General features: G+C 44.9%; 1 protein-coding gene across 3 annotated transcripts in view; it reads left to right on the forward strand.

Annotated features, from left to right (window-relative positions):
- Nucleotides 1-15,510, forward strand: part of mcm9 (minichromosome maintenance 9 homologous recombination repair factor) — an 81,117-nt gene that overhangs the window by 62,042 nt on the left and 3,565 nt on the right. For 2 of the 3 annotated variants that reach the window (XM_070885311.1, XM_070885310.1), the window contains exons 8-12: nt 867-1,041; nt 3,064-3,266; nt 3,425-3,628; nt 11,850-11,932; nt 12,349-12,494. In XM_070885311.1, the coding sequence (XP_070741412.1) occupies nt 867-1,041; nt 3,064-3,266; nt 3,425-3,628; nt 11,850-11,932; nt 12,349-12,494 (811 nt within the window). Of the gene's footprint in view, nt 1-866; nt 1,042-3,063; nt 3,267-3,424; nt 3,629-11,849; nt 11,933-12,348; nt 12,495-15,510 lie in introns of those variants that run through there. The other variant, XM_070885312.1, reaches the window with a different exon arrangement.

Below are 15,510 nucleotides of genomic sequence, written 5' to 3' on the forward strand. Positions count from 1 at the left end.
TAAAATTCTGATGGGTTTAGACAGGTTAGATGCAGGAAGAATGTTCCCAATGTTGGGGAAGTCCAGAACCAGGGGGTCACAGTCTAAGGATAAGGGATAAGCCATTTAGGACCGAGATGAGGAGAAACTTCTTCATCCAGAGAGTGGTGCACCTGTGGAATTCTCTACCACAGAAAGTAGTTGAGGCCAATTCACTAAATATATTCAAAAGGGAGTTAGATGAAGTCCTTAGGACTCGGGGGATCAAGGGGTATGGCGAGAAAGCAGGAAGGGGGTACTGAAGTTTCATGTTCAGCCATGAACTCATTGAATGGCGGTGCAGGCTAGAAGGGCTGAATGGCCTGCTCCTGCACCTATTTTCTATGTTTCTATGTTTCTAAAATAGCTGGCGTGCTTAATAGGCTGTAAGCGGCAATTTTGTAATTGACAATAATGGTAATTGGTTAGCACTGCATGCCCAATTTAAACGATTGCTCAACTTAAACGTGACACTTTAGAAGTTCAAGGGCAGCAGCTGCATGGGAACACCATCACCTTTGAAGCACACATCATCCCTACTTGGACATATATCGCCCTTGTCTTCATGGTCGCTGGATCAAAATCCTGGAACTCTCTACTAACAGTACTGTGGGGTATCTTTCACCATGTGGCCTGCAGTGGCTCGAGAAGAAGGCTCACTACCACCTGCTAAAGGGCAACTGGGCTTGGGTAATAAATGCCGGCCTTGCTAGCGATGCCCACGTCCGGAGAATGAATTCATTTTTTTTAAAGCTGGTGGGGACTGTGTTACAGTTGACCTTCACTCCCTGTGTGAATCTCCACACAAGTTTAGTATATATTCATTTTTCTCCCTCTCCCCTTTGTAGGTTTGACTGTGACTGCGGTAAAGGACTCTGGTGAGTGGAATTTGGAGGCAGGAGCACTGGTTCTGGCAGATGGCGGTCTGTGCTGCATTGATGAATTTAACAGTATTAAAGAGCATGATAAAAGCAGCATCCATGAGGCAATGGAGCAGCAGACTATAAGTGTGGCAAAGGCAGGGTAAGATGCTTATTCCCATCTCTTGAGGTTGTTTCCTGCAAAGACCAAAGTACTGTGATAGTTGCTTTCAGATTAGTCTCCAAAATCTTAAAACAGCTGTGCAATCAGCCTATCTGACAGCACTAAAAATTATCAATGACATTTTAACTACAAACCATTTCTATAGTCATTTGGAGAACAAGCCAAATATTGGTGTTGTAAGAAGACTGTTCTGATGACAATTGTATGATCAACGTTTGATCCAAATATCCTAAATGATTTTGTATTAAAAGGCAAAATGTTGTACAGAATTTTAGGGAAGTTGTCTTCATTACATGCATACAAGTTGTTCATTGTTGATGGTTTAATTAACTTACAGAATGCAATGCTTTTAAAATAATTTCCCTCAAATTTGGTCTGGTATTTGGTGCCAGGTGATCTATTTACAGCATAACTTGTTTTGATATTACTGCAGTTCCTCAACTGGCCTCTAAGATTAAGATGGTGACCGCTTAACACACTTCCATGCAAGGCTCTAAGAGTGCATTCCTGATCTACAGCTATCATGCATCTGGAACTGGCATTCCATGTACGGTAGACTAGTGGTTATAATACTGGACTAACAGCCCAAGGGTCGAGAATTCAAATCCCACCGTGGCAAGTTGAGAAATTGAATTCAATAAATCTGGTACTTTGTGAGCCAGCTGCTGTTGTAAAAATCAACTAGTTCATTAATGTCCTTCAGAGAACCTACACTTCAATTCCACAAGATGTAGTTGACTCGAAATACCCTCAGACCAATTGGGCATGGGCAATTAATGCAGCCTGCCTATATCACTTAAATCCTGAGAGCAAATGGAAAAATAGGCCTTTCCCTTCCTCCTGTTGACACGGGCTCCAATCACTTCCTACCAGTATTTCTAGATGACTTTTAATACTGGAAATCTTGGAATTGCGCCATCTCCAGATTGATTAGGCAGAGGGATGAGCCTCTAATAGCAGTGGAGGAGGTGAAACTCTACTGCGAACTCACCTGTCCAACTGCTTGTCCAGCATCAAAGCATAGGTGAATCGGAATCTTCTGCAACATAACATTGCGTCACCATAACGTTGGGAAGACTAAAAACATTCTATTTGGCTCCTGCCAGAAACATTGCACCTTATCCCCTAATTTCATCCCCCTTTCTGGCATAATTTAATCCTGAGCTGCGCTTCAAACCCTACATTCAGTCTCTGTCTCTACTTCACCTTCCCCTTTCCTATGCTGAAATCTGTGCCTTTGCCACATCCAGGCAAGTTTTCCAACATTCTCCTTGCTGGTTCCCCAAGCTCCAACATATCCAGCATTCTCATGTCCACATCCTGTACTTAGTCTTGCATGCCTATTACTCCAGTTCTCCTCAATCCTTGTGGTTTCCTATTCTTCATTCACAAATCCCTGCATTGCTTTATTCCAACGTACTACTGCAGTCTGTTCCAGTTCTCCATCCTTAGTCGCACACTCTGCTTTTCAGACTCTGGTCTGCCATGGTCTCTCCCTTCCTCCTCTTCACGATCAGTAGCAGTGTATTTAATCACGCCACCCTGACACTCTGGGAATCCCTTCCGAAACCTTTCTACATTTCTTATCACATTCAAAAATATCCTTTAAAACCTACCTCTTTGATTAATTCTTTGGACACCTTGCACCTCTACTTGTCGCCAGATTTGACCCTTAATTTGTGAAATGCCTTCGGGTGTTTCACTGCAACTTGCTGTAAGTTTCACAGATATATTTTAGAATATGCTGGTTAAGTAGCTTTTCTATGTTACAGTAGTGTGATATATCTTGGATATTACATTTCTTCCTTCTCTGTCCTGGCCTGTAATGTGTATTGAGATGTTATTTCTATGTGGGAAGCACTAAATAAAACTTAATTGCTGCAGTTGTAACTGGTTTCAATACAAGAATGCAGGATGTATTGAAAAGTATGAACAGAACTTTTTTCCGTGCAATATTCTAACCTAATACATTGGTACTGACCATCTTTTCTACACATTTAGTATAGTATGCAAGCTGAACACAAAAACCACTGTACTAGCAGCTACAAATCCAAAAGGCCAGTATGATCCTGATGAATCTATTACTGTAAATACAGCACTCGCTAGCCCACTCCTGAGCAGATTTGACCTAGTATTGGTACTCCTGGACACCAAAAATGAAGAATGGGACAAAGTTATAGCTTCTTTCATTCTGGAAAACAAAGGTCTGCATTTAGAATCAAAGAAACATTTTTATTTCTTTTTGTGATTTTTATTTAATACACTTGCAATGATGTTTTAATAGTTTTAACAAATATTTGCAGGTTGTGTAGAAGAGCTTTGTATTAATTATAAAATCTTTTATTTTCCTAAAATTATTTAGCCTGCCCAACACTGTCTGACAAACTGTGGAGCATGGAGAAATTGAAAACCTACTTCTGTCTCATCAAAACTTTACAACCAAAAATTTCTGACGAAGCAGATAAAATCCTCGTGAAATATTACCAAGTACAGCGCCAAAGTGGGTTCAGAAATGCAGCAAGAACCACAATACGCATGCTCGAGAGCTTAGTCCGTTTAGCTGAAGGTAAGATTCTTTGGATCAGTTTTTGTGGATATACAAAACAACTTTTCTGAATAGGTTTGTAATATACTTTAATATAAATATAGTACATCAAAAAGCTGACAGTAATTAGACAAACTTTGAGTACAATTGTTCCTCTGCATAAAAAGAAGTGATCTTTTGATGCAACAATGATTTGTTTGTAACCTCTCATAGAAAATTAGAAAATTATGACGCTGATGGAGGCCATTCGGCCCATCCTGTCCGTGGCAGTAAACTCCCCTACTCTGGGGAGATTATTAACTTTATAGTATTTTTGAAAACTGCTTTTTATTACATAGCTTTCCTATCAACCCCTGGATATAAAAGTGGATTGATAAGATTGAGGCTATGACAATTTTTCCTGCAGCAGCCTTTTCCCAACATTAAATTGAGGCTGTGTTTCATTTTATAAAATGTCAATTAACAAATGTTATTTGTTAAAATGAACAGTAGGTTTTGTCGTAAAGATGTAATTATTTAAAAGAGGCTTTAGTCACTTGAACATTGATTCTAATAAAATCTTCTTTGAACACTATGCAGTCTGCAAAGACCAACACTGAATTACAGCCCCAGTAAAACCTCCTGGTGCAACGACTCCTTCTATCAAGTTCTCCTACATAATGCCACTCTTCCCATTTAGTTGTCAAGAGCACAACTCTGTTGAGTTCCAAATGCATGTACAAAATATTAATTTTACTTCTCTCTCACTCCCTCTTAAGCTGAGCAGATTATATTTAATGCTGCAAAGCACTAGAGCCTCAATTTTGCGAGTCTCGGAAAGTGGGGTTATGTTGGCCATGCCTGTACCAGCAGCTCAGAGGGCAGGCTCCATCAGATTTTGCAAGGAGACTTCCTCACCCTATCTTGAATGGGCCACTGGCACATATAATGTTTGCTGAGACAGTTTGGCCTGTGCCACACTTGGCTGTGGAACAAAAAATTTACTGAGATAACAGGACTTGCCAAACAGGATTTGGTCCCAGCGACAATGAAGGAACGGCAAAATATGTCCAGGTCAGGATGGTGTACCTTGGAGTTGATGGTGTTCTCATTAAAATCATAGAAATTTACAGCACAGAAGGAGGCCATTTCGGCCCATCTTGTCTGCGCTGGCCGACAAAGAGCCTCATCCCACTTTCCATGACTAGGTCCGTAAACCTGCAGGTTACTGCACTTCAAGTGCCCATCCAAGTACTTTTTAAATGTGGTGAGGGTTTCTGCCTCTACCACCCTTTCAGGCAGTGAGTTCCAGATTCCCACCACCCTCTGGGTGAAGAAATTTCCCCTCAAATCCCCTCTAAACCTCCCCCCCAATGACTTTAAATCTATGCCCCCTGGTCGTTGACCCCTCTGCTAAGGAAAGTAGATCCTTCCTATCCACTCTATCTAGACCCGTCATGATTTTATACACCTCAATAAGGTCTCTCCTCAGCCTCCTCTGTTCCAAAGAAAACAAACTCAGCCTATCCAATCTTTCCTCATACCTGCAATTCTCCACTCCCGGCAACATCCTCGTAAATCTCCTCTGTACCCTCTCTAATGCAATCATCTTTCTTGTAATGTGGTGACCAGAACTGCACGCAGTACTCTAACAGTGGCCTAACTAGTGTTGTGTACAGTTCAAGCATAATCTCCCTGCTCTTGTATTCTGTGCCTTGGCTAATAAAGGCAAGTATTCCGTATGCCTTCTTAACCACCTTATCTACCTGGCGTGCTACTTCAGGGATCTGTGGACCTGCACACCAAGGTGCCTTTGTTCCTCTACTACCATTGCCTCGTTAGCCCTCCCCAAATGCATTACCTCACACTTCTCCGGATCGAATTCCATTTGCCACTGTTCTGCTCACCTGACCAGTTCATTGATATCTTCTTGCAGTCTACAGCTTTATTCTTCATTATCAACCACACAGCCGATTTTAGTATAATCTGCAAACTTCTTTATCATACTCCCTATATTCAAGTCTAAATTATTGATAGATACCACAAAAAGCAAGGGACGTAGTACTGAGTCCTGCGGAACCCCATTGGAAACTGCCTTCCAGTCACAAAAACACCCATCAACCATTACCCTTTACTTCCTGCCTCTGAGCCAATTTTGGATCCAACTTGTTACTTTTCCCTGGATCCCATGGGCTTTTATTTGTGACCAGTCTGCCATGTGGGACCTTCTCAAAAGCCTTGCTAAAATCCATATACACCACATCAAATACACTGCCCTCACCGACCCTCCTTGTTACTGCTTCAAAAATTTCAATCAAGTTAGTCAGACATGACCTTCCCTTAACAAATCCATGCTGACTGTCCTTGATTAATCCGTGTATTTCTAAATGAAGATATATCCTGTCCCTTAGAATTTTTTCCAATAATTTTCCCACCACCGAGGTTAGGCTGTCTGGTCTTAATTACTCATTCTATCCCTTTCTCACTTTTTAAACAAAGGTACCACATTAGCAGTCCTCTGGCACCACACCTGTAGTCGGAGAGGACTGGAAAATGATGGTCAGAGCCTCTGCTATTTCCTCTTTTGCTTCTCTTAACAGCCTGGGATACATTTCATCCGGGCCTAGGGATTTATCCACTTTCAATGCTGCTAAACCCCTTAATATTTCCTCTCTCACTATGTTTATTTCATCTAATATTTCACACTCCTCCTCCCTAATTGCAATGTCTGCATTGTGAAAACAGACGCAAAGCATTTATTAAGAACCATACCCACATCCTCCGCCTCCACACACAGATTACCCTCATGGTCTCTAATAGGCCCTACTCTTTCTTTAGTTATCCTCTTGCTCTTAATGGGCCCAAGTTTCGAGCCGCGCCTAGAACGGCGCAGTCCCGACCTGGACACCCGTTTTTCGCGCCACAAAGTGCGCCTAAAAAAACCCTCCGTATTCTCCACCTCCCTGCAGGTCCTCTGGCCCTCAGCGCACCGCAGCAGGAGCTGTAGGGGGCGGAGCCAGGTCCCTGCGCTGAAAACAGTGCCGGGACCTCTGCACATGCGCGCTACAGTGGGCATGTTCAGTAGCTCCAGGCGCCCAAAACTGTGTGGGAGGGGCCCGAAGCACGCAGCCCCTAGCCCTGGCCGAATGGCCTCACTGGGGCTGCGTGAATAAGGCTCCTCCCACGGCCAGCTCCTGCTCCCTCCCGACTCCCGCTCCCGACCCCCCCCCCACCCCCCGACTGGACCCGACCCGACTCCCGCTCCCGCTCCCCCCACCCCCGGACCAGACCCGACTCCTGCTCCCGCTCTCCCTCCCCACCCCCCCGACTGGACCCGACCCGACTCCCGCTCCCCCCCGCCCCCGCCACCGCACTGGATCCTTCCTGATCTCCCTCTCCCCGACCTGATCTCCCTTTCCCCGACCTGACCTCCCTCTCCCTCCCTCCCTCCCCCCGACCCGAACTGAACCGACCTCCCTCCCACATCCCCCCGACCCGACCCAACGCCACCTACCTGTAAATCTGGTGCTGAGGACGGGCCCTGGCCGAAGTCTCCCTCCCCCTTCTCCTTCCTCCCCCTTCTCCTTCCCCCCCCGCCATCTCCTTCCCCCCCCCCCATCTCCTTCCCCCCCCCCCCATCTCCTTCCCCCCCCCATCTCCTTCCCCCCCCATCTCCTTCCTCCCCCCCCATCTCCTTCCTCCCCCCCCCATCTCCTTCCTCCCCCCCATCTCCTTCCTCCCCCCCCATCTCCTTCCTCCCCCCCCATCTCCTTCCTCCCCCCCCATCTCCTTCCTCCCCCCCATCTCCTTCCTCCCCCCCATCTCCTTCCTCCCCCCCCATCTCCTTCCTCCCCCCCATCTCCTTCCTCCCCCCCATCTCCTTCCTCCCCCCCATCTCCTTCCTCCCCCCCATCTCCTTCCTCCCCCCCTTCTCCTTCCTCCCCCCCATCTCCTTCCTCCCCCCCATCTCCTTCCTCCCCCCCATCTCCTTCCTCCCCCCATCTCCTTCCTCCCCCCATCTCCTTCCTCCCCCCCATCTTCTTCCTCCCCCCCATCTCCTTCCTCCCCCCCATCTCCTTCCTCCCCCCCCATCTCCTTCCTCCCCCCCATCTCCTTCCTCCCCCCCATCTCCTTCCTCCCCCCCATCTCCTTCCTCCCCCCCATCTCCTTCCTCCCCCCCATCTCCTTCCTCCCCCCCATCTCCTTTCCCCATCTCCTTTCCCCATCTCCTTTCCCCATCTCCTTTCCCCATCTCCTTTCCCCATCTCCTTTCCCCATCTCCTTTCTCCCCATCTCCTTTCTCCCCATCTCCTTTCTCCCCATCTCCTTTCTCCCCCCCCATCTCCTCCTTCCCCCCCATCTCCTTTCCCCCCCCCCATCTCCTTTCCCCCCCATCTCCTTTCCCCCCCATCTCCTTTCCCCCCCAAACACAGACACTGACAGACAGAGAATGAGAGACACACACAGACAGACAGAGAGATAGAGACACTGACAGAGACACACTGGGGGGGGGGGGGCATCCCAGCATGCTGTTGGAGGGCTCCCGGTGCTGCAGTCGGTAAGTAGAAAATGTTTTATTTATTGATTTTTAAAAAAAAATTATTTCTTATTAATTTTTTTTGATTGATTTATTGCTTGATTTATTGATGTATTTATCATTTATTATTGATGATGGCTCTTTATTTGTAAAACTTAATGTTTGTAAACTTCCCTTTAAACCCCCCCCCCCACTCACCATTCCCTACGCCTGATTTGTAACCTACGCCTGATTTTCTAAAGTGTAGACAAGGTTTTTTCGAGCGTACAAAAATCTTCACTTACTCCATTCTAAGTTAGTTTGGAGTAAGTTTTCACTGACGAAACTTTGAAAACAGGCGTAAGTGGCCGGACACGCTCCCTTTTGAAAAGAAAATTCTGTTCCAAAGTGAAACTGTTCTAACTGACTAGAACTGGAGCAAAGTAAATGACGAGAATTCCGATTTCTAAGATACTCCGTTCTACACCAGCTGCTCCTAAAAATCAGGAGCAAATCATGTGGAAACTTGGGGCCAAAATATCTTTGGGTTTTCCTTGATTTTACTTGCCAAAATGTTTTCATGCTCTCTCTTTGCTTTCCTAATTTATTTTTTATTTGCACCCATGCACTTTCTATACTTCTCTAGAGTTTCTGCAGTATCGAGTCCTCGGAATCTGTCATAAGTCTCCCTTTTTTTTAATTTATCCTACCCTGTATGTCTCTTGACATCCAGGGGACTCTAGGTTTGTTAGTCCCACCCTTTTTCTTTAAGGGACCATACTTGCTCTGTACCCTCAGTATCTCCTCCTTGAATGCCTCCCATTGCTGTGACACTGATTTACCTTCAAGTAGCAGTTTCCAGTCCACTGTGACTAAATCCCATCTCAGCTTAGCAAAATTGGATTTTCCCCAATTGAGAACTTTTATTCCTGGTCTATCTTTGTCCTTTTCCATAAATACCCTAAATCTAACTGAATTATGATCACTAGTACCAAAATGCTTTCCCTCTGAACCCCTTCCACGCTTCATCCCCTAAAACTAAGTCCAGAACCGCCCTCTCCCTTGTTGGGCTTGTTACATACTGGGTAAAAAAAGTTCTCCTGAATGCATTTTAGGAATTCTGCACACTCTATACCTTTCACACTCATTTTATCCCAGTTAATATTAGATTGGTTGAATTCCCCTACTATTACTGCCTAGAGTTTTTGCACTTCTCAGAAATTTGCCAACATATTTGCTTTTCTATCTCCCTCTGACTGTTTGGGGGTCTACAGTACACTCCCAGCAATGCGATCGCCTCTTTTTTGTTCTTCAGTTCAACCCATATGGCCTCATTTAATGACCCCTCTAACATATCATCCCTCCTCACAGCTGTAATAGTTTCTTTAATCAATACTGCAACCCGTCCTCCTTTTATACCCCCCCTCTCTATTCCGTCTGAACATCCTGTAACCATGAATGTTGAGCTGCCATACCTGCCCTTCTTTCAGCCATGTCTCAGTAATAGCTGTAATATCATACTCCTATCTATCTGTGCTCACAGCTCATCTGCCTTATTCCCTATACTCCTTGCATTGAAGTGTATACCATTTAGAACTGCCAAACTCCATTGTTTTCTATTTTCTAGCCCTTGTTTCCTCTGTCTTCCAAATTCACTTACTACTTTTCTGCTTTTCCAATTCCAGCTTTGCTTCTCTCCCTTCAGAATCTATTCTCGGGTTCCGATCCCCCTGCCAATTTAAACCCTCCCCAATAGCACCAGCAAACCCCCCCACGAGGATTGGTCCAGGCTCTGTTGAGGTGCATCCTGTCTGGCTTGTACAGGTCCCACCTCCCCCAGAAATGGTCCCAATGCCTCAGGAATCTAAAGCTCTTCCTCCTGCGCCATCTCTCCATCCATGCTTTCATCTGTTCTATCCTCCTATTTCTGTATTCACTAGCACATGGCATCAGCAGTAACCTGGAGATTACTACTTTTGAGGTCCTGCTTTTTAATCTCTCTCCTAGCTCCCTAAAATCTGCCTGCAGGACCTCATCCCTCTTTCTACCTATGTCATTGGTACCAATATGGATCATGACCTCTGGCTGTTCACCCTCTCCCCCAGAATGCCCTGCAGCTGCTCGGTGACATCCTTGACCCCGGAGTTATGTCTGCAGCTGCAGAAATGCCTGTCTGCTCCCCTAATGATCGAATCCCCTACCACTATTGCTCTTCCACTCTTCTTCCTCTCCCCCCGCCCCCCCACCACCGCACCCCCTGTGTAGCTGAACCACCTGTGGTGCTGTGGACTTGACTCTGGCTGCACTCCACAGAGGAACCATGGCTCCCACTAGTACTCATTCTCGGTAGTGGTGGTCGCAGGTTGGTTGGGAGGTGCTGCTGAAGAAGCCATGCGAGTTGCTGCATTGCATCTTGTAGACCGTATACACTGCAGCCACATTACACCGGTCGTGGACAGAATGGGTGTTTAAGCTGGTGGATTGGGTGCTGATTAGGCGGGCTGCTTTGTCCTGGTGTCGAGCTTCTTGAGTGTTGTTGCAGCTGCACCCATACAATCAAGAGAGTATTCCATCAGACTCCTGACTTGTGTCTTGCAGCTGGTGGAGAGGCTTTGTGGAGTTAGGAGGTAAGCCACCCTCCACAGAATACCAGCCTCTGACCTGACTAGTAGTCATAGAATTTAAATGGTTGGTCCAGCTGAGTTTCTAGTCAATGGTCACCTCCCAGGATATTGATGGTGAGGGATTTGGTGATGGAATTATCATTGAATGTCGAAGGGAGGTGGTTAGACTCTCTCTTGTTGGAGATCATCATTGCCTGGCACTTGTGTGGCGCAAATGTCACTCGCCACTTACCAGCCCAAGCCTGGATGTTGCCCAGGTCTTGCTGCACGCAGGCATGAACTGCTTCATTTAACTTGTAATTTACATCACTATCAATGCTTCATTATAGCTGCTGTAATGCATGAACCACACAGCCATTGTAGCTGCCGGTGCCCCCCATGAGACCCGTTTGGAGGGCAACGTTAAAGGAAATGAGATTAAATAAAACTGACCTCACCTACTCCACACGTTGCTGCTGAATTCTGGACAGTGGTCTCAATTTTTGATTACATTGTTCTGAGTCCTTTGAAGAGATTGCTGCCTTGTAAGCACTCTTGGGTTACATTCATGAACTAAAGTGATATGTATAATTAGAAAATAACCGCTAGTTCTGAGAATAGTTCTTAGTAAAGTCAAAAATTGCTTCTCTACAAAATGGTTAAAAGGGAAAATAATAAATGAATCTGAAATTGTTCACAACTGAGTTAAACTCCTTCAAATGTGTTCATTCTGTGTATATTTCCCCGAGCTTTCTCGGGAATGCATGTTGGTTCTCATGTTGAAATGGTTTATTCAAATAGGTCAAGTAATTAATAATTTATGTTTTAATATAACAAAACATGTTGGAAACTGCCAGGTTCCAAAAAAAGGTCATAAAAGCCTTACAGGCCTTTTTGTTTTTAATTCAGACAATAATGAGGGAAGATTACCTCTGTGTTTTCAGATGCAGTAAATTGTAAACATGTCATTTATAAATAGGTTTCTGATTTTATTACTGGTAGTAGCTAGAGGAAATCTCACTCCACTGCATTTTCAAATCATAATTGTTTGCTGGTATATTTAGGTGATGTAAATTTAATTAGGTTGTAAAGATTTTGTGATCTGTTTTCTATTTCTTTGCTATTTTTAAAAACTGTTTTTCAGCTCATGCGAGGCTGATGTTTAGGGATACAGTAACTGTTGAAGATGCCATCACAGTGATCTCTGTAATGGAGTCTTCCATGCAGGTATGCATTTATTACAAATTATTTAAAACGTTTTTATAGCGAAATGAGTCGTGTGACGGACACAAAGTTGAAAAGTGCACTATACCCTGGGGCACAAGTAAAAATGAAAACCAGATTAATTCCAATAAATTAAACTCAACAGAAAATGTTTTCCATTTGTATCCTCTTTTTGTAATTTATGATTGATAAATGTTCATTCTGAATAAGACACAAATAAAGTTAACATAAGAATGCTGAATTCAGGCAAAACTAATTGTTTGATATTTTGCAGGAGGTGGGGGAGGGAGATGGAGTTAAATAATGTGTGTAGATGGCACCATATTGGGACTGGATGGGCTGGCTGACCTTTTCCCGTCCTTGTATAATTTATATAATATATTCATATTATTTGAGGTTCTGATGCTTCTCATTTCCAGGGAGGTGCTCTTCTTGGTGGTGTGAATGCTTTGCACACTTCCTTTCCAGAAAACCCAAAAGAACAATACAAAATGCAGTGTGAACTGTTACTGGAAAGACTGGGCCTAAATGATATTCTCCATCAAGAGCTGCTAGGACTTGATAGGTAAGATGTCAGACTCAGTCCATGGGAGGCTGAGAAACATTACAAAGATTTACTTCATTTGGTTATGTTCATAGAATAGTACATTTGATACTTAGTTATTTATTAAAAACACCAAAAACATAACCACTTTGCCATTGATAAGCATGTAATATTGTCAGGGGAAGATCTATTATATATTTGGCAGGATAAACAACTTTATTAATGACCTTGTAGCTGCCAAAACATCATATGAATGTTGCCATCAAAATTGAAACTGCTTTGGAATCACAGAGAAAGATAAGTATCAAGATCTTGAATATACTTTATTAAAGGAGCTAATTATAAAAAAAAATAGAAATACACATAGAGGGGCCGATATTGGTTGACATACCGCCCCCTATCGCCCGGGTTCCGCCCAAAAGTGCAACTTTGGTCAAAAAGCATCTACATACTGCCAACATACCGCTCGGCAGAATATTCATCATTGACATATCGCCGAACGGTATGCACACCGTCCACCGTGCAGAACTGCCCGCATACCGCCCAAAAAGTCCGATTTTCATCGCATACCACCGACATACCACCGGAGCTGCATACCGTCCTGGAAAACGTGGTTTTACGTGATGTTAAGTGGGCGGGAATGGGCAGAGTGCACGGATATGCCATTTTGGAAATCGAGAACTGTCAGCTAAAGCAGCACCTCTGTATTTCTGAGGTGAGGTGATTTTACAGTGCAATTTAGGGTGGAAAAGGTATTTTTATTATTACTGAGTAACTTATTAAGATAGAAGGCATTTTATTTATATTTTTTTCATTGAAAAATATTGTGGAGATTTAAAAAGAATGGGGCCTGTACAACCTGTCTAATGGAGGAACCAGATGTGAGTAGGTTTATTGAGCAGTGTTATAAGGGTAATGGAGGAGGTCGCAGACTGATGAGGAGGAGGAGGCCTTATCCTGATGACTGTTGCCCCAAAAGTTTGACACTGTACAAGAGTGCTTAAATTCAAACGTTTATGTAAATATCTCAAAAATATACAACAATTTTAAAACTTTGTAAAACTTTTAACTATAAAACAACTTAACAACTTTAATAACAACTTTAACAACATTTTTCAACTTTAGTAAACTTTTACAAATCAAACTTAAATTAGTTAGTGCACAAGTACAACAAAAAGACTCTTTACTGGCCTCGGCCACGACCACGTGCTACACCACCCTTGGGAGTATTTCCCCCTTTTCTTACTCCCGCCCTTCCCTTTCCCAGTGCCCCTGAGCCTGGACCTCCCCGTGGTGATACCAAGCCGGCGTGCAGCACCGCACCAAGAGTGCTATTGCTGTCGTTGGGGGTCAGACATTGCAGGCGCAAGAATGGGGCCTCGGGAGAAGCTCGTGATGTGGAAGGCGCGGCTTTAGGGCTGGAAGATGATGTCAGCTCCCCACCCTCAGGTGACTACCATGGCATGGGGGGATTCCGCGCCATGTCCCGATCCCATTGTTTGCTGCATGGCTCCGACCGCGTCGGCGGTTCGCTCTATCACAGTGATCAGACGCAACCTTTCCTCCGACTGCCGCTCTGATAAAGCCGCGATGTTTGCGGCTATTGTAGTCATGGCCTTGAGCAGCTCTCGACCTATGTCAATGCAGGCCTGTGACAGACGCACCATGTCCTGGTACACGCCTGCAGCAACCGACCTTTACTGCACCAACCTCCGTCGCTGCGCAAAGGTGCTGCAACACTGGGGGTGCCTTGCTGCACAGCACTTGGTCCAGCAGAATCAGAGGAGTCATGGGGGAGTCCCCTGAATACAGACTCCGTGGTGGAGGATGTTCCAGCTGTCCCACATGGAGCTGGTGTATCCTCCTCCGTCTCCAGCACCAGCTCCACCGGCTGCTGGATCAGCGGCTCTTCCTCTTCATCTTCATATTCTCTACCAGCGGTGAAGTCGGGAGAGGGCTGGGTGATGCCAGAGGTGGAGGCAGTGGGTCTGTCATCTGTGTCGCTGTGGTCTGAATCGTCCGAGTCTGGAAGTACAAAACAATATTTTAAAAAGCTTGGTACCGGGGGAGGGGTCAGGGTTACAAGAGTACATAGTACAGTGACTTAGCGCAGTCTTACTTAAATGTCCACCACTGCTGCAGAATTGCATTACATATCGCAGACATACAATACATATATGCATTGTGTTACATGCCCCCAACATTGCAGTACATCACATGGGACCAACATTACAGTAACAGTTACATTACATGACTTGAGAGGACTGCAACACAGACTGCATTTTATTCAACTTACCATCTTGTGTGAATGGGTCAGCTCCAATGCCGGTGGTGGCACGGTTGCTATCCCTAACCAGGGACAGGGCACAGATCTCGATGTCAGTCAGAGGCTCCTGGGTTTTGGGTCCTCCCCCCGTACGCCGCTGATCGGCTGCTATTGCAGATGTCGTCTTCTGCAGAAAGTAAAGTAAATCAAAGTAAAAAATCTTCAATCCATTCAACATCGCAGACACACACACACACACACACACACACACACACATTAAAACACTGCGTTGATCCTCTTGTCATTGCCTGAAAGCACGAATACATCGCCGTAACCTGAAGATAAATAACATCATGCGTGTGACACTGAACCTACAGTTACATGGTACATAGCACATGGGGGGTGCATAAATAAAATCATTACTTACTCTTGCTACCCTCACCAGGTCGTTCCACCTCTTGCGACACCTTTCCCCGGTGCGTACCATGGTACTTGTGGAGGACACAGCCTCCCCAATCTCGTTCCATATCCTATTGTATTCCTTTGAGGGGGAGGCTTTCCACGACCTCCTTCATTAGCTCGGAGTGCCTCTCTGTTAGATTCTCGAAGGGCCGGTAACTCCATCTCGTCGAAGGCAGGCGCCCTCAACCTCCCATCCTTCTCGATGTTCCTGCGCTTTGATTTTTTTTTAACATTTCCCTAATATTTCTGTTGTTATGATTTTTGCTTTGTAAAATATGTCTTATTCTTCAAACTGTAGAATTATTAGTT

The sequence above is a fragment of the Pristiophorus japonicus genome, chromosome 7 (assembly GCF_044704955.1).
Source record: "Pristiophorus japonicus isolate sPriJap1 chromosome 7, sPriJap1.hap1, whole genome shotgun sequence".
NCBI lineage: Eukaryota > Metazoa > Chordata > Chondrichthyes > Pristiophoridae > Pristiophorus > Pristiophorus japonicus.